The 13,472-nt window shown below is 33.8% G+C and overlaps 1 protein-coding gene across 7 annotated transcripts in view; it reads left to right on the top strand.

Moving 5' to 3' along the window:
* Positions 1-639: 639 nt before the first annotated feature.
* The window catches only part of LOC110645157 (protein FAR1-RELATED SEQUENCE 3), a 36,347-nt gene continuing 23,514 nt past the window's right edge, over positions 640-13,472 (top strand). For 5 of the 7 annotated variants that reach the window (XR_009147646.1, XR_009147648.1, XR_009147649.1 and 2 more), the window contains exons 1-3: positions 640-2,998; positions 3,179-3,268; positions 3,624-3,773. Coding sequence is in view for 3 of the 7 variants with exons in the window: in XM_058144159.1 (XP_058000142.1) it covers positions 764-2,998; positions 3,179-3,268; positions 3,624-3,773 (2,475 nt within the window). In the remaining 4 variants the exon portion in view is untranslated. The remainder of the gene's footprint in view (positions 2,999-3,178; positions 3,269-3,623; positions 3,774-13,472) is intronic. The other 2 variants (XM_058144156.1, XM_021798203.2) reach the window with 2 other exon arrangements.

The following is a 13,472-nucleotide window of genomic DNA, read 5'->3' as shown; positions in this document are numbered from 1 at the left end:
CTGTTGATAGGCCATTAGTCCTCTAGTGTGGTCTGTTCCTTCTTTGTTTTTTGGTGTGTTGTAATTCTTAGTGATTTATACATTATTTGGGTTGATTATTTCCTCTATATGTTTTAATGTTTAATTTACAATATGTGTTATTTCCAAAAAAAAAAAAAAAACTTACAATACTTGTAATTTATATTAGTTTGTAAGTGTATTTTTGTGTATGTAGGCAAGTCATGGAGTGCAAAACCCTTTAAATATATTTGACAGTTAGGTTTGTGATGTTTGATTGTTCAGAAAGAGAGAAATTTTGCAATAATGACTTCTGTGGGCCTTTTTGCTTTAATTAATTATAAATTTTTTTACTTATTTAGGATGTGTTTGATAGAAGGTTAAATGTTATCTTGTAAGTTTTAAAGTTTAATTATTAATCTAAGCCTCCCAAGACTAACAAAGCATAAATATTAATGAGAGGTTAAAAGTTAACCTGATCTTTTAAGTATCCAAATAACATTAATGATTGTTAAAAATTATAAGATAATAATTACTCCTTATTAATCTCGTCCCAAACACCCCCATAGTGTTGTTTTTCATTTTATATTCCTTGATTATTATATTTCTCCCTCCCCTTCCTTTTGAACATTAAGTTTGGTGAATCAGCTTCTTTATTGTTGAAACTGTTTGCAGATTTTCATCCACTTTCACTTAAATAGAGAATAAACATGCACTCTGTGGTACATAATTGTCCATAAAATTCTAATTTTAGAAGTCAGTTGTTATGGATGTTCACGTGATTGATGAAGATGTGGGGATGGGTCACCGTGTGATGGTGTATGATGGAGATGCTGAACCCAATGAGGGTGAAGAAGCAGAGCATTCCTCAGCACATGATAATGATGGGACAGCTGAGCCACATGTGGGTATGGAATTTCATTCTGAGGATGCTGCTAAAACTTTCTACGATGAGTATGCAAGGCGCCGAGGTTTTAGCTCCAAAGTTGTGCACTTTAACCGTTCTAAAGCTGATGGGACGGTTATTTTTCATGAGTTTGTATGTAGCAGAGAGGGTTCGAAAAGGAGGTCTGCTGATAGTTGTGATGCAATGCTTAGGATAGAGCTTAAGAGTCAAAACAAATGGGTTGTAACAAAATTTATAAAGGAGCATGGTCATTCTATGGTGAGTCCTGGCAAAGTTCATTACCTTCGGCCCCGCAGGCATTTTGCTGGTGCTACAAAAAGCATTGCTAAAACTTACCAAGCAGAGGGAATTGTTCCTAGTGGTGTAATGTATGCATCCATGGATGGAAACCATATATCTGCAGAGGCAAATCGTGGTCTTAGGAACGCTCCTTCATCAGAACCAAATCGTGCCACTAAGAACGCTGCAACATTGAGCTATGCTGTAAGACCCAGTGCCCGAAGGAGGACACTAGGGAGGGATGCACAGAATCTGTTAGAATATTTCAAGAAAATGCAGGCTGAAAACCCTGGTTTCTTTTATGCAATACAACTTGATGACGATAATCACATGGCCAATGTATTTTGGGCTGATGCAAGGTCAAGGACAGCTTATGGCCATTTTGGAGATGCTGTTACGTTGGACACAAATTACAGAATAAATCAGTATAGAGTGCCAATTGCTCCATTTTCGGGGGTGAACCATCATGGTCAAACGATTTTATTTGGATGCGCAATACTCCTTGATGATTCTGAGGCTTCTATTGTTTGGCTATTTAAGACATTTCTTGCAGCAATGAACAATCAACAACCTGTTTCTATAATCACTGACCAACACAGGGCCATACAGACAGCAGTGTCTCAGGTATTTCCAGAAGCCCGACACTGTATTAGCAAATGGCATGTTTTAAGAGAAGGCCAGGAAAAATTGGCTCATGCTTGTCACGCACATCCTAATTTTCAGGTGGAATTGTACAATTGTATCAACTTGACTGAGACTATTGAGGAGTTTGAATCATCTTGGAGTTCTATCCTCGATAAATATGATTTAGGGGGGCATGATTGGCTTCAATCATTATACAATACTCGTGCTCAATGGGTCCCAGTGTACTTTAGGGATTCTTTTTTTGCTGTGATATCTCCAAATCAAGGGTTTGATGGTTCTTTTTTTGATGGCTATGTGAACCAACAAACCACATTGCCAATGTTCTTCAGACAGTATGAAAGAGCTCTAGAGAACTGGTTTGAGAGGGAGCTAGAAGCAGATTTTGATACAATTTGTACCACACCAGTCTTACGGACACCTTCTCCAATGGAAAAACAAGCAGCCAATTTTTATACAAGGAAAATATTTGCAAAATTTCAAGAAGAGCTAGTTGAAACTTTTGTCTATACTGCTAATAAAATTGAGGGCGATGGAGCTATCAGCACATTCAGGGTTGCAAAATTTGAAGATGATAACAAGGCATACATTGTTACATTAAACTATCCAGAAATGAGAGCAAACTGTAGCTGCCAAATGTTTGAGCATTCGGGTATTCTATGCAGACATGTTTTGACAGTCTTTACAGTGACAAATGTGCTTACATTGCCATCTCATTACATCTTAAAAAGATGGACAAGAAATGCCAAAACTGGCACCGGAATAGATGAACATGGCGGTGAATTATATGGCCAAGAGTCTCTTACATTGCGTTACAACAATCTGTGTGGGGAAGCCATCAAATATGCTGAGGAGGGGGCAATAGCTGTGGACACTTATAACGTTGCAATTGGTGTGCTTAGAGAAGGTGGGAAGAAGATTGCTGCTATGAAGAAAAATGTTGCCAAAATTCCGCCTCCTATCTCACATGTTGGAGGGATTGGTTATGATGACAGGAAAACCTCTACATCAGCATCAGATACAACGCCGTTACTGTGGCCAAGGCAAGATGAAGTTACACGTCAGTTTAATCTGAATGATGCTGGTGCTCAAGCTCAATCTGTTACTGATTTGAATCTTCCCCGGATGGCTCCTGTGTCCCTTCAACGGGATGATGGTCCTCCTGGAAATATGGTATGTAAAGAATCATGGTTTGGTGCGTACATATATATACAAACATGGTGTATATATGTGTGTGTGTATACATAGGTATACATACATACATATATATTTATGTATATGTTTGTGTATAGTTTGAGTTTAAAGTCAGGATGAGCTATTGACTTGGCAAATTGATATGGTCCTCTTGCTCAGGCAGTTCTTCCTTGTCTCAAATCAATGACTTGGGTGATGGAGAATAAGAATTCAACACCAGGGAACAGAGTTGCTGTCATCAACTTGAAGGTATACATTTACTTCATTGAAATTTCAAACCTCAAAATCAACTTAAACAAGTAGGCACTTTTGTTATTGACCTGCTAAAATTGGGAAGAAGTTTATTTGACAATTGGTAACCCTAAGGGCATTGTCTATATGTAACCTTTTTAAATTATATTTTGGTTATCTTAATGTTTATGGGACTTTCATAGTATACATTGGTGATGTAGTTCAGGGAAAAGGAATTTACAAATTATTTAACTTTAATTTTATATTTGCACATTATAAAACTCTTTTGTATTTGATATTCTCTGGTTGTACATTTGACATCTGATATGTGGAACATGCTCAAATATATATGTTTCATTTATAACTGCTGCAGTTGCAAGATTATAGCAAGACTCCTTCAACAGAATTGGAGGTTAAGTTTCAACTGTCAAGAGTTACATTGGAGCCTATGTTGAGATCTATGGCTTATATTAGTGAACAGTTATCTACACCAGCAAACAGGGTTGCTGTCATTAATTTAAAGGTGTGTAAAATCCAATTTCTAGACATATGTTTACAAAAATAAATCTGATACTTGGGTGATGCAACTTTGCGAGTTCAATAATAACACCTTTATAAGCTGTTGTAGAGAATAGTATGGCTAATTCTTCCTTTTTCATAAGATAAATTAACCAGTTAGAAAGCATATATATAAGCATACTGTAATACAATTTGATAAGTACTGTCAAAATATACCTTAAGATGATCATCTCATGGCTATTGAGAATGAATCAAATCAAATTCTTCTATTTCTCAATCTTTTTGACTTGCTTCTATGTATCCAAGAGGTCTAAAAAGATTGAGAAAAGTTGGTCATTTACAACCATAGTGAAGGATTCCTCAAAAAGTTAAAGATTAGTAATCCTTTTTGGAAATTGAGTGTACCTTGCTTATATGGTTCTAATTAGAGAGAGTTCAGATTTTGCTGCTTTTTCTTGTGGAGTTGCATTTGGTAATTTTGTGAGCCTAAGTTTGGATTTCTCCCAAGGCCTCTAGACTATTTCAGCTGAGGATGCAATGTGCTTTGAATTTAATGCATTTGTACCTCTCCACTGCTTAAATACTACAAAAATTATTCGCTGAGGTTGCGTTTGGATTCTAAGCTTTGGATTTGAAATTTGGATTTTAAATGTTTGATTTAAAATTTAGAATTTGAAATTCATAAATTTAAAAATCTTATGTTTAGCTAGTAAAAATAAATTTCATGGAAATTCCTAAAAGTTGTGTTATTATGTAAAGCTGATACATTTAATTGTAGTGAGATGGGTTTGAAATAACAAAGTAAATTTAGTTATTTTAAATTTTTAGTTTTTAAGTTTGTCATGAATACATGGGATTTGGATTTTATCCAAATCCATTTTCATTTAGAATCCCCAAATAATGTACTTAGTACAAATCCTAGTCCATAGGGTTAAATCTTTTTCATTAGTAAAATATTGAGTATCAAGCAAAATAGGGCATTTAATCTTTTACATTGTAAACTTTTTTTTTTTCTTTTTTTTTTTTTTTCTGAAACATGTGAATTGGAAATTTTCTAAACTGTATCCTCAAGAAAAGCAACTATTATATTTTTGCTTCTGAATTTAAAACAACTATTATATTTTGCCTCTTAATTTAATCCATTCAAAACTCTGATCAATTGTTGTGAATTTTTGAGAATGGATCTTTATGCATTCTTTTTCATGTTTTGTTTCTAATTTGAAGAACACTTGTAAAGAGAAAATTTAGTCGGTGTCAATTTTTTTTCTCTGCTTATATGCTTTGAAGTAATCTTTTTTAACCTTACAGTAAAATTGATCTTATACGTTGGGTGTTAAACAAAATAGGCAAATTATAACATTGGTAAAAATATATGATGCATTAGCATTTATGAATTGAAATTTGATATTGATGTAGTATGTATAATTTCCTTATGGTGTGTTTGGTATGGGTGAAGGGATGGTTAAAAGTTCACTGAGCTTTTAACCCCTCTCCCCCATGTTTTGTGTCATTAGGAGGATGGAGAAATTTTAAGGGGGGTGAACTTTGAAAACCAAAAGGGTGTTAAATGTTATAGGGGTGTCCACGGTCTGGTTTCGAACTGGAACCAAATTGGAATTAGTTCGGTCAAAATCAGATCGAAACCAATCAAAATCAAAACCGGCTTCGAATTGGACCGAAACCACCCTTCTGCAGTTTGTTTTAGGTTCATATTTTTCAGGAACTGTGAACCGGCAGTTTCGAATTGGATTAAACTGACTAGTTTTGAACAAGACCAAATTGGCAATTTAAATATAAAATAATTCAATAAATACCTCACTCCACTCCTAATTTATTTATATAAATCATTAATTCTCTACACAATTATTCTCTACTCTCTTTAATTATTAATACTCTTTCAATCTCTCAAATTCTCTAAACAATAATTTTCTACACTCCTTTTAATTCCTAATACTTTTTCAATTTCTAGAGTTTATTATTTTATATGCTTACTAAAATTTTCAATACTATCTCAATTACTCTGTTATTATTTTATATCCTCAATCAAATTTTCAATACCTTATATTTTAATTTTTTTTTCTCTTTTATACTTTATTAATTATCAATTATCATATAATTTTTAGAAAAAGGGTAAGCAATAAAATTGAAAATTTTGAATCCTCTAAATCCTAAAGGGATACATAGACAAAATTAAGTTCATGCTCTTTTTTCTTTTTTTTTTTTTAAATTAATTTCATATCTAGTTTTTTAATCAAGTACAAGTATTTGCTTATTAAATTTTTCTTAAGGATAAATTATTTTCATTCTCTTTTTTATTATTTTATTTTGATTAAAAGATTTCTAAGAAAAATTAAAATATTTTTATAAATATAACTTAAATTTTAAGTCAATAAAATTTTTCTTTAATTTTTTCCTCTAAATCATCCTTAAACTGCCTCTAAATTGATCCCAAACCATTTTGAATATCCCTTTTCGAACTGCCTTTCAAACTGTTTTAAACCGGGGTTCAAGCTAGAACTGGCGGTTTTGAACCATCTTCCAAACCATCCCATGACGGTTTGGTTCAGGTTCATGATTTCATTGAACCTAAACCGGCAGTTCAGGAACCGTAATCGGCGGTTTCCTAAATCATGACCATCTCTAAAATGTTACCCTTACCCCTGCAAGGGTGTTGGGGGTGAAGAAGGGGTAGGGATTCTTTTTTTTTTTTTTTTTAGTCAAAAAAATCTTTAGATGTTTAATTATATAAATTTATTTATAATTTATTATGTTGTTAGTATTGCTATTAAATATTTATTTTTACTATTTTTATTTAATTTCAATACATTCCTTTTAACTTCATACCAAATACACTTAATTGTGATCCCATACATTTTAACTCCAACCCTTTATTCCCTTAATTATTGCTTCCTCAAATACTACTAATGTAATTTTTCACCCCCATTCCATTACCTCTAATACCAAACACAACCTTAGTGTAGAAGGTCTATATTGGAGCACTTGCATGCTCTAACAGCCCTTTATTTGTATCCTGTTTGTTTATATATAATAATTGGCTGTCAGAAACCTTAGAGGAGGGAAGATGGGTAGTTGGTTAGATCAAGTATGAATCATCCATGGTTGATATATAAATTTATGATTAGTTAATTCATGGGATTGAGCGGTATCCGTATGTTCTGAAAGATATGTGGAAGCGTAACATAGGAATCAAAATAGGGGATAAGAGGAGCTACAGATGGATGGAAGATGAGAAAAAGAGTGAAGCTGGAATTATAATATTGAGGTGGGACAGCTTGCAGGTCTAAATTTTGTTCATGTTTATTGGTGAATTTAAAAGATAGAAAGACCAGAAAGGCAGAAAGTTAGGTAAAGAAACACAATTTGTAACCAAGTTAAACAGGGAACAAAATAACACAAGGAAAACATAATTATAGGGACTGTTTTTTTAATGCAACGTAATATGCTATTAAAAGAATTTCAGAAAGAAGAAAAACACTATGATTTTGAGAGCTAAAATCTATGTATTTCATTCAACTTCTACACACACACACACACACACACACGCAGAGTAGTACACTCCTATTTGACTTAGGAATTGTATTCCTATTATATTACTCAAGCTTTAACAGATAAGGAGAAAAGGGATATCTCAACTCTCCCCCTCAAGCTGGAGCTTATATGTCATATGCTCTAAGCTTGTTACAAATATATTCAACCCGAGACCCTTTAAGGGACTTAGTGAAAACATCCGCTAACTGGTCACTTGAATTAACAAAACTAGTGACAATACACCCTGATTCGATCTTCTGTCTAATAAAGTGACAATCCACCTATATGTATTTTGTTCTTTCATGAAAAACTAGATTTGAGGCGATATGAAGAGCAGCTTGGTTGTCACATACTAGCTTTCATTTGTTTAACTTTCCCACACTTTAATTCTTGAAGAAGTTGTTTTAACCAGATAAACTCACAAGTTGCTAGAGCCATAGCTCTATATTCAGCTTTTGCACTTGATCTAGCTACTACATCCTGCTTTTTACTCTTCCAGGATATTATATTCCCTCCAATCATAATAGAATATCCTAAAGTTGATTATCTATCAGCAGGAGAACCTGCTTAATCTGCATCAAAGTACCCAACAACTTGTGAATGACCCTTGTCTTCATACAACAGATCTTGCCCAGGAGATCCTTTAATATACTTGAGAATACGAATTACTGCATCCCAGTGATCACTACATGGGGCTTGGAGAAACTGACTTACCACATTGACAGCAAATGAAATATTTGGACGTGTTATTGTTAGATAATTTAGTTTACCAACCAGCCTTCGATATCTGCCAGAATCTTCCAATAGCTCCTCCTGTCCAGGAATAAGCTTGACATTTGGATCTATAGGAGTGTATACGGGTTTGCAATTTATCATGCCATTTTTCCCGAGTATGTTCAAAGCATATTCCCTTTGGGAATATAGTAATGCCTGATGTGGACTGTGCTACCTCAATTCCCAAAAAATACTTCAGTTTTTCCAGATCTTTATTTTGAAAATGATTGAAGAAATGTTGTTTGAGATGAGTAATTTCATCATGGTCATTTCCTATTATAACAATGTCATCAACATATACTACCAGATAAATACATTTACCATGATTACCATGGCGAAAGGATAATGAATAATCAACTCCACTCGAGTCATTCCAAACTGTTGAATACTGAACTGTTCAAAGTCCAAACCATGCCCTTGGAGACTGTTTCAAACCATATAGCGCACGTCGTAAATGGCATACGAAGCCAAACTCCTCTTGAGCAACAAACCCTAGAGGTTGTTCTATATATACTTTCTCGGTCAATTCACCATGCAAAAAGGCATTTTTAATAGCTAGTTGATGAAGTGTCCAGTGATGCATTGCTGCCAAAGAGATAGTAGTCGAACTGATGTAATTTTAGCTATTGGAGAGAATGTGTTACCATAATCAATCTCATAAATCTGAGTGTAGCCTTTGACAACAAGATGGGCTTTCAATCGATCCACATTCCCATCTAGACTTACTTTCACCATATAAACCTAGCGGCATGCAAGAGCAGGTTTACCTTGTGGTAATGAAACCAATTCCCAAGTACCATAAGTATGAAGAGCAGTCATTTCTTCTATCATGGCATTTTACCACCCTGGATGTTCCAATGCTTTTCTAACAGTCATTGGTATAAAAACATTAGACAAGGTGGAAACAAATGCATAATAGGATGGTGGTAACAGTGTTATCAAGGCGAAAGGCGACACTAAGGCAACATGGGACCTTACGGCCTTAGTTGAGAGGCGAGAGGTGAGGCGAGGCCTTTTCAAAGCAAGGCGCCATAGTCTAAATTGTCTAAATTATAGTAAAAATATGTACTTGTAACATAAAAATTCATACTTTTAACTAGTTTGATATGTAAAAAAATGCATATTGAAAAGGAAAAAAAAAACATATTATTTACATTATGTTTATATGTAAGATAAAAGAAATTGAAAATTGTGCGTTCCTGTATTTCCAGCTTAAATAAAAGATAAAAGTGAGACTAGAAAATTAAAACTCATAGCATAAGCAATAATATAAATAATAATAAGAGATAATATAAAAGGAAAAGAAATTGTGCATACCTGCATTTCTAATTTAAGTACAAGATAAAAGTTGAGGCTATAAAATTGAAATTCATAGCCTAAGTAACAATACTAATAATAATAATAATAATAATAATAAAAGTTGTTAAATCATTAAATAGAACATGCAAATTCTAGAAGTTCAAACTTTAATAAATAGAAATAAGTCATAAGTTATAACAATCCAAAGACAACAAGTACAACTCAACTCAACTCAACTCAACTAAGCCTTTATCCCAAAGATTTGGGGTCGGCTATATGGACTCGCTTTCTCCACTCTAAACGATTTTGGGTTAAATCCTCAGAAATGTGTAATGCTTCTAGGTCATGTTGTACTACTCTCCTAAGTCAATTTAGGTCTACCCCTTTTTTTCTTTCTATCCTCTAACCTAATGTGCTCTACTTGTCTAACTGGAGCCTCCATATGTATACGCTTCACATGACCAAACCATCTCAATCTCCATTCTCTCAACTTATCTTCAATTGACACCACTCCTACATTTTCTCTAATACTCTCATTACGGACTTTATCTAGTCTAGTATGGCCACTCATCCACTTTAACATTCTCATCTCCCTTAACATTCTCATCTCTGCAACTCTTATCTTAGACGCATACGACTCTTTCAGTGCCCAACACTCACTACCATATAACATAGTCGGTCTTATGGCTGTACGATAAAATTTTCCTTTCAACTTATTGGAAATTTTACGATCACATAAAACTCCCGTGACATGTCTCCACTTCAACCATCCGGCTTTAATCCTATGACTAACATTCTCCTCACATCCCCCATCTACTTGAAGGACGGAGCCTAGATATTTAAAGTGATTAAAACTGCTTGTTAAGAACTAGTAACTTGTAACTACTTATCATCAAGATTTCCAAAATCATCTTCATTTTTAATAGCTTCCATCATAAATTCTTCCTCCTCTTCATCATCATCAACTTGTGAAGAGGATGCATCCCTCATTGAACGAGACTCTCGAAATGATGGAGTTTCAACTGGTGTTGATCTTACAACTGATCTCGATTCATAACGAGATTCAACAACTCCAGCTGCTCTGCCAACGTCACCCTAGATCAACACATCTTCCATGAAAATGAGGGTATCATCATCATCATCATCATCATCATCCCCTTCTCCCTTTTCTAATTCACCAAGCAATCACTCATACTTTCATCAATATTTGCTAAATCAATTGGCGTGGTGATATCCCCAAAAGTGTATCGGCGTAGCAACGCTCTATTGTACTTTACATAAACCAATTTGTCCAAGCATTCTTGAAATAGCCAATTTCTTTTCTTACTATGAAACTGCCATTAATTTTATAGTAACAAATAAGTTAAACTTAAAATTGAAAAGATTCAAAATAAAATAACAAAGAATGTTAAATATAGTAATTGTTTTTTAATTTTGTACTTGCATGCTCAAATACACTTCAATTTCTCTCACAGCCACTTGCACTACATGTGAGACTCAGTACCTTCATAGCAAAGTTTTGTAGGTTTGGAGTTGATGAACTATATGTTTTCCACCAAGTAGCTATTAAAATATAGAATCAATGATTGTCAAACTCAAATTCATAATATATTTAATAAATGAGTAAGATGAAAAATTAATAAAAATATAAATTAATAACTTGGAGAGGATAAATTTCAACAACTGTCCCTGAACTTATATGGTTGTAACACTACAGTCCTTTAACTTTAAAATGTAACATAAAACCCTCTAAACTTTCAAATTTTGCACAGTAAAATCCCTTTGACTTTCAATTACTGATTTTTCAGTTAGAAACTGATGTAAATAGCTCCCGCATGGCACTTGGTCAATATTTCTCTCTCCTCTCTTATGCAAAGTGTAAAATTATTCTCTTTACGCATGAAAAATTATTCTGTCTATAGAGAGAAAAATGATTCAATTTACACATGGCTTGAGAGAGAAAAGATAAATACTGACTAAGCTCCATATATGAACTGTCTAGGTCAGTGTCTAACTGAAAAACTGGTAATTAGAGGTTATAAGGATTTTACTGTGCAAAATTTGAAAGTTAATGGGGTTTTATGTTATATTTTTAAGTTGAGGGATTGTAATATTACAACTAGATAAGTTCAGGTATAGTTGCCAAAATTTATCCAACCTGGAGATTTTGTTGTTCTTCCTCTAATAACAGCTGCCTTGTACTTCTCAATTTCATCAATAATCATGTCAACTTTTGCTGAATCTCGTTCCATTTTATGAATGCACGAAAGCAAACCTGAATTCACTTCTTTATCACGCTCAATTCTCATCTTGTTTGAATAAAAAAAATCAGGATTCAAGAAATATCCGGCAGCATGCAGAGAACGATGCAATTGAACTGACCATCTTGTATCAATAATCTCAAAAATATTCTTGTATTTCTCTTCATTACTATTGAATGAGTTGGCAATAGTTTCTTTAGCCCTATCGATAGCTTCATAAATATATCCCATGGCTGGTTTTTTTTCATTATCAACCAATCGAAGCACATGAACAAGAGGACCAGAAACCGTAAGAGCATATACAACATGAGTCCAGAAGGCAGGACTCAAACCAATTCTTTCACACTTTTTGCCTTTCACCTCTTTAACCCATTTACTAGTTGTCTAGTTCTCTGAAGTAAACATTTTTCTAATGTTAGCCTTCTGCAGATGAATCATTCCCAATGTAATGAAAGCGGTAGCAAATCTTGTTTGCCCTGGCCTTAGCAATTCTACTCCTTTAGTAAAACTCTGCAACATATTCAAAACTACTGAAGAGCCGTATATGAAACCAGTAAGCTCAATAGCTTTGCGGAATGTTTCTTTGAAAACCCTTATCTTAAAAATATCTTTCAACATCAAATCTATACAATAGGTTGCACTTGGAGTCCAGTATAGATGAGAAAAATTTGCTTCCAATATTCTTCTTGTCATAAACAAATAGATAATTCATTTCATTAATAATAAAAAAAAATAAACAAATAGATTTTTCTTTTAATAGATAATATTAAATAAAAACTTGCTGCAACATTATTTGATGTATTATCTGTAACAACTTGAACCACTTTTTCAGGACAATTTCCATCAGTTCTTTTTCAATCAAACTAGTCAGCAACGCTGCTGTCTTTGATTCATCACTAGCATCCACTGATTTAATAAACACACTTCCTTTCGAGCTATTAACTAAGAAATTAATCAAGGTTCTCCCTTTTCTATCTGTCCATCCATTACACAACAATGAACATCCATAATTTACCCATTCTTCTTTATGAGACTGAAGAAGTTCATTTGTGGACTGCACTTCCTTATTAAGTAATCTAACTCTAACCTTATGATAACTTGGAGGTTTCATTTCCCTTCCATAATTTCCTATTGCTCGAATCATTTCTCCAAAGCTATTATAATTCACAGCATTAAAAGCTATTCCTACATCATACATCCATCGTGCTATGGCAACACACGCATGCTCCCTTAACTCTTTTTTAGCTGGGCTATTTTCATCAACATTAGTTTGCCTCACATTTTTTCCCATAACAGTCGGTTTTGGAGAAAAATAAGCATTAATAGGCCTTCTATTGCTTTGTGGTGGTAGAATTTTTGCTCTTTTTGAAGCACTAGTACCACTACTATGAATTATTCCCCTTTATTTTTCACTATCAATTTCTTGCGCCACATCATCCTCTTCCTCATTTTCATCAATTCCTAATGTTTCAACATCCTCAAATTCAGGCAGTCTTTTCATATTCATGACTGATTTTTGCTCTCCTTTTTTACTAATAAAGTCTTGAATTTGACTCCTCACATCTTTTGGACATTTTAGACATCGAGCCACATTTTTATAACCTTCAGCAAGGTGTTGCTTGATTCTATTAACCCCCCCTTTACAAACTTTCATACAGTAAATGCACTGAAGATCATTCGTATTATTTTCATTAAGTTGAATCACATGTGCCCATCCTGGATTTGTTCCTTTACTGCCAGTAGAAGATTCAGTTGCATTACACTTATCACTCATCTATGATCTAACAAAAAAAAAAATAACATAATTAAAAAGCACAAAA

The sequence above is a fragment of the Hevea brasiliensis genome, chromosome 1, assembly GCF_030052815.1.
Source record: "Hevea brasiliensis isolate MT/VB/25A 57/8 chromosome 1, ASM3005281v1, whole genome shotgun sequence".
In the NCBI taxonomy this organism is placed as follows: Eukaryota; Viridiplantae; Streptophyta; class Magnoliopsida; order Malpighiales; family Euphorbiaceae; genus Hevea; species Hevea brasiliensis.
The sequence above is the reverse complement of the archived record's forward strand: the minus strand, read 5'-3'. Positions and strand labels throughout refer to the sequence as shown.